General features: G+C 37.2%; 1 protein-coding gene across 1 annotated transcript; it reads right to left on the bottom strand.

Annotated features, from left to right (window-relative positions):
- Positions 1-475: 475 nt before the first annotated feature.
- Positions 476-5,658, bottom strand: socs6b (suppressor of cytokine signaling 6b). The gene is made up of 2 exons (XM_056267517.1): positions 5,337-5,658; positions 476-2,380 (listed from the first exon to the last, which is right to left on the bottom strand). Exon 2 carries the CDS (start codon positions 2,261-2,263, stop codon positions 671-673), a length of 1,593 nt encoding a protein of 530 aa, XP_056123492.1. The 5' UTR covers positions 2,264-2,380; positions 5,337-5,658; the 3' UTR covers positions 476-670.
- Between the last annotated feature and the right edge of the window lie 625 nt (positions 5,659-6,283).

Raw genomic sequence — 6,283 nt, 5'->3', positions numbered from 1 at the left:
CCAACCTTGGCTTCACATGTGCTAAAAAATGCAACAAAAAAAAGAGGTGTGACAATATGATCTAACAAATATGAGCAGCTAATATAGCTTATTAGAGTAACTCCACAGAAGGGTAAGATCATATGTAGGGTGAGAGGACATCATTTGGCATATTGTATAGTACATTTTCCCTTTGAAGAAGGTCATGACACAACAATGGCTAGTAAAACAAAAGTTATGTGTTCAAAAAAGGGGCGAGGAGGAATGTAGTCTATGCATTCACAAACATGCGGCCATTATTAAGGCATCTATACCTCTGTGCATTGCTGCCAAGAATCTCTAAATGCCCTACAATAAGCTGGAGCTTGTAGTTGTGTGCTGATATTTCATAATGTGGGATATGCAGAAAAATACTGGACTGTCTTTGACTGTAACAAAATCACATGCTACAGTACTAAGAGAACATGCGAAAAATGCTCCGACATTGAGATCCAAACACTCTAACAACATTCTGGCACTGCGTTTCTTCACAAACCACTGAATTATCTACTCTACCAGACCGACAAACATCTTTTCTTTCAACAAAAAGTGTAATTGAATGGTAACAAAACTCTTGAAATGTTTGCGAAACCTGCTTCGGTGTGTGTTATCCAAAAAGTGCAAGTAGCAACCAAGTCAGGATTTACTGCATTCAGTAGTGCTTTTCCTGCAGGTAATCTTTCATTTTGTTCGGTAAAGGCAATTTCTGGATCAGATCTATCCGCGTGTACTGGCGAATAACAAAACGGCACAAGTACTGCATTGAACGCACTTGCATAAACCTTGAAACGGGATTGGTCAGTCTAACAGGGTAGGTGGCGGAACCCGGTAAGCGGGATCTGGAGTAGCAGAACGCTCCGTTCTCCGAATCCTTGACCGAATTATCAATGAGATCCACAATTGATACGTGGCCTTCAATGTCAGGCTGCTCATAGAAGCTGAAACTGCCGTTCGAGTGCTCAATCCGCGTGTGGAGCGTCTTACCCTGTGAGCGAAAGCTCAAGCTTAGGAGATATCGATCGTCGGAGCTGTCGCGGACTAAAAAAGAACCGTCTGGAAGATTTGTCAGCTTTTCTTCTGCCTCCCATCTGGTGATGGGACCCCAATACCAACCCTGCTTGGCTAGCTTCTTCAGTTCAGCTGTGAGACTAGTAACCACCATGGGTCCGCTGTTCTGCACAGCATCATAGACCCGCTGCACCCCTGGAGCCGAGTTGGGGTCAAAGTTGAGATGTTGCATGACTCTCTCTGCAACCTGAGCGTGAGTACCACCAAACCGAGAGAAGCTTCTCTGGAGATAACTATCGGGCAATGGAGGTAGCATGGGGGAAAGAGGAGCTTCGAGTCTGGAGCCCTGCAGTAAGATATTTGCAGTGTTTAAAAAGAGCTGGTTCACAGATGACGACTCCATGAAGATGTCTGGTGACAGGAGGTCCTGGACAATAGGCTCCTCATCTACATGCAGAGATCCTTCTGACTGCGGAACAACGTCCATGGGTGTGGGACCATCTAAGCAAAAAGAGTGCGAACCTTCGTCGTCAGGATAGAGTACATCATCTAAAGGCATTGTGTACTGAATATAATCCTGAGCTGCAATACCAATGACTACAGGCACATGTTCATCTATTTCAAGGTGCAAATCAGCATTCTGAGCACCAGAATGGTGGTCTGGCACACGTCTGGTGATTTTCAACGAATTGCCAGATTCTTCAAACTCTCTCTGGAGGTTTAGGATGTCTTGCCGCACACCGTTGAAAGCCGGACTTGGATCTGAGGAGTTCATTAATGCCTTAACGTCCATTTTGACACACATCTCCTCTGAGTTCACTGGTCTGAGAGGCCACGGGGTGGGACTGTAATGATGACTATGGACGGATGTGGAGCGGGAGGAACGCTGGGATTTTATGTCACTTAGAGTAATGGGTGCCGAAGAGGAGGAGAAGGTATCGTCATCTATAGAGCATACAGATGGAGAACCACTCTTGACCTTTGGTTTCTGTTTCGCCGATAGCCTTCGTTTCAAGGTGCCCATGAGACCCTCGCTCTTAGATCGGACTTTGGATCTTTTTTCATCCTCGTTATCCAGGTCGCTGCTGGCGAAATCTTTGCTGTAGCATCCTCCAAACAGAGAGTCTTCAGCAGAGAAACTGGCTGCCAGGTCCGGCTGCGATACGGCATATTCATTCTCTTCTTTGCCTTTAATGTTCAATGACTTTCTTATTGTTTTCAGACTGATCTTCTTCATTCTGAAAGATCCCCCTTAATGATTTGGAGGGGGATTACACGTGATGTTCTTGGGATGAGGGAGATGATTGTGAACACTTACACATAGCTGATCACATAAGGCCCACAACTGCCATACCTACAAAACAGAGAGGATTGAAAAATACATTAATATAGAGTAAAACACAGAGAAATCTTACATAAACATTCCGCAACTCATGTTACTTTCGCAATTAAACTATAAAACCAATACAATTGTATAAGGTTTTCACCAATTTTATACACATTTTGGCCTAGCTCATCTTGAGAGGTCCTACGCTGTGACAAAAAAGCACAAATATTCTGTTGTGTCTAATAAATTAATAAGTAATAATAAATTAATATTAGACTACAATTAATGGTTGGTCTAAATGGTCACATTTTCGTCTTTGTTTTGGGTTATGTCCAATTGTAAAGTTACATTTATACTACTGTTTAAAAGTTTGGAGTAGGTTTTTTTTAACTAATACTTATTTCAGCAAGTAGGCTATGCATTCAACTGATTAATATAGTGACAGTAAAAAAAAATGTATCGTTACAATATATATATATTTTTTTTACAAAAGTTTCTACAAAAATATTAAGCAGAATTTAACTGTTTTCAACACTAATAATAAAAAAATATATATAATTTATAATAATTGAGCACCAAATCAGCATATTAGAAAGATTTCTGAAGGATCATGTAATGTGACACTGAGGACTGAGGAATAATGGTTGCTGAAAATTCAGCTTTGCATCACATGAATAAATAATATTTTAAATATTTCACAATGTTATTGTTTTTACTGTAGTTTGGTCAAATAAATGCAGCCTTGGTGAGAATAAGAGACATTACAAAAGCTTACAAACTCCAAACTTCTGAACGATAGTGTATTCTCACTTCAAAATAAATGACTTATTTAAATAGTTGAGTAATTATCTAAACAATAGATCAAATATATTATTTTAACTTATAGGTCGTTCCGTGTCAACTAAACCAGAGGTCCCGGGCTAAATTTTTTTTTATTTTGATTTAAAAAAAAATTCTGGTGAAAGAAATACATAAATGAGGAAGAAAGCCAAAATATTGTATTTTGTAGAGGGGGGTCAAAATGACAATTTTCACCTGAGCACTCAGAGAGGTGCAATTTATGCAATTGTTTTGATAGAGGGAAACAAGATACATTTCTAGTTTCAACATTATTTATTATTTACAACATTACCCATTAAATGCAAAAAGTATCAGCTGTGTGCAAAGTGAATCACATTTGGTTTTCGACCAATGAAAATGGAAAAAAAAAATCAACAAATTGGACATTGAGCCGCATTGAGATCCCCTTATCTATGGGATTAAACCATAGATACTTGAAAATGAAGATTTCAGATGAAAAGTTTGTTAATAACCAGCATCTAAAATCATACTGAGATATTTTTAATACTTTTTAAGTGACAGGCACACAAACTTTGGAAAAAACATGTTTATGGCACTCAGACAGGTATATTCTATGCAATTGTGTTGATAGAAAAAAAAACGAGATACATTTCTAGTTTCAATCTTATCTGTTGTTCAGATGATCCTTTTTAAAAGAAAAAAAGAATCAGCTGTATGCAAAGTGACCCACATTTGTTTTTGACGACTGAAAATGTGCACAATTTACCAATTTACTCATGGAGCAGCATTAAGATCTCCATATCTCTGGGATTTAACCATATAACGCTTTTAAATTGAAGATACCAAAAGAAATGTTTGTTAAAAACCAAAATCTAAAAGGATATTAAGATATATTTAATACTTCTTGAGTTACAGTCATGCAAACTTGGGGCAAAAACACAAGTGCTTTTTCTCATTTTTGAACTTTCACTGTTACAATATAGGCTAATGCAAAAAAGCTTGCTAAAGTCAACAGATTTAACTAATAGACCTAGCAATCTCTGTGTAAAATTAAAATAATGATGCTGCCATTTTTTCTAAACTAATTTTTACCCCCCTGTAATTTGGCTCCAAACTCTCAGGCGAAAGTTGTCATTTTGACCCCCCTCTAGGCCTCTACAAAATAGTGGATTACTCAGTCAATATACATCTGCGACATTTAATATTTTGGCTTTCATCAACATTTATGTTTGTCTTTTTTCAGAAAAAATATATAAACAAAATAAAAAATTTGAGCAGGGGAAGTTTCCAAACTGGTTGATTTGACATGAAATTACCCTTATGAATGTTGCTGTTGGCTGGTATTCATAGTCTAAATTGGTAGACTCAGTTATAAAGTAGAGTTAATGGTGAAGCTGAAACGGAAATATCAGGAAAAAAATGAATAAAAAATTGTTCAACACGATTACCAGTCTCTTTCTAACAGAAGCTGCACACAGAATTATGAATGGAATCTAAATACTGCACAGCAGATTTAGATGGAGTACAGCACAGAAGGACATGTCAACTTCATGAAAGTATTTCAAATCATCTACCCAAAGAGATAACATGGAAGTTACAAGCACAAATTAAGCACGCGCGCACACACACACACACACACACACACACTAAGATCAGCAACATGAACCAATAAAGTAAACAGGGTTACAAGGGTTTTTAATTCATGTTGACTTTAAGGGCTATTTGTTCAATAGATGAGCACAGATTCAGTAGAGATTCACCAGATGAACTCAATATAACTAAAACCAAATTGCACACCAAACAGCGATTTTAATCAAGGCAAATGTCTTATCAAGGAAGGCTGACGTTCACAAAATACAGACATTATTTTACAGTAGGTTAAGTATTTATGTCTGATTGATGTCTGTCTGACAGGGATTAAAGCTAGTATGTAAAGTGAACAAAGTGATTAATCAGCTGATAATAGAGCTAGAATATTAATTTGTCACCCTGTTAACGAGTTATACATTTCAAAGTTCAAAATAAAACACTTATTGAATTCATAAATATGAGCGAGCTAACGCTTTAAGAGCAGTTAGCACTCATGCTAACCTGTACAGGCCCTCTATAATAAACATCACTTCTATCTAATGTTACAACACTAGCCATCAATATTTACACATATATATTAACTATACATTACCCGATGTTCCTTGAATACACTGTCAACTAACAGGAGTGGTCATATCAGTGTCCGGAGAGTTATGAAATCACATTAAGAGACATTATTACTTCACGGCTAGCTGATACCTGCACTTACAAAAACAGCGCAAAAACGAACTCAATTTTCACAGAGACGATTAATAATGGGCAGTTTATGACCGCGTTTTGCGATAAAGTGACACCTTACGCTGTGGACTTTTTGAATTGTGCCTATTTTCGGCGTTTGAAACTTTTCTCTAGCTAGCTGCCGTTTCTCCATGTAATGTCTCTTTCCTCTGCCCTCTTTGTTTGCTGTTGCATCATGGGAGTGAATGTGAAAGAGGGGAGGAGATCTCTGATGCTCGTCGGAACACCAGTCTACTTGGTGAGCACAAAACCACATAAATATTATTTAAATAATATTATCTAATTTATTTTATAAATGCCAAGTCATTTGTCACGTTTATATGTTGTCACATTTATTTGTTGTAATTCCAGTTTCTGTTGGCGAAACGTTAGGATGGCCTACGTTTTGCTTTTTTGGTGAATAATTGTTTTACTGTTTTAACCTCTATGAAAAGGCCCTTAACCCGTTTAATCCCACCGGTCACAATTGTGACCACAGCTTTTTTCTTATTTCTGGAAGCTCAAAAAATGTTGTTATTGACTTTGGGCAAGAAATTCAACTTTTAAATGACAAAATAGATTGTCTTGATTAAAATCAATTAATGTCATGTGACTAGTGTGAAAGGTCACATGACCAGATCAGTTCACTTCCTGCTTGCACATCTAGAAGAAGATGTCTTCCTCAGACTACTACAAAAAGTAGTATATAAAACATCTTAATTTACATAATAGAACTATCATATTTTGTACATATATTCTTTAAAGGGTCTACAACTGATATATTTTGAAAATTATACTCCTGCATATATATTTTGCTCGTAA

This window comes from Rhinichthys klamathensis, unplaced genomic scaffold, assembly GCF_029890125.1.
Source record: "Rhinichthys klamathensis goyatoka isolate OS25496 unplaced genomic scaffold, OSU_Roscu_1.1 h1tg000261l_1, whole genome shotgun sequence".
Lineage (NCBI taxonomy): Eukaryota > Metazoa > Chordata > Actinopteri > Cypriniformes > Leuciscidae > Rhinichthys > Rhinichthys klamathensis.
Note: the sequence above shows the minus strand (reverse complement) of the source record. Positions and strands in the feature narration are given on the sequence as shown.

Coding starts and splice junctions, on each gene's coding strand:
- socs6b (XM_056267517.1), bottom strand. CDS start 2,263: ATGAAGAAGATCAGTCTGAAAACAATAAGAAAGTCATTGAACATTAAA.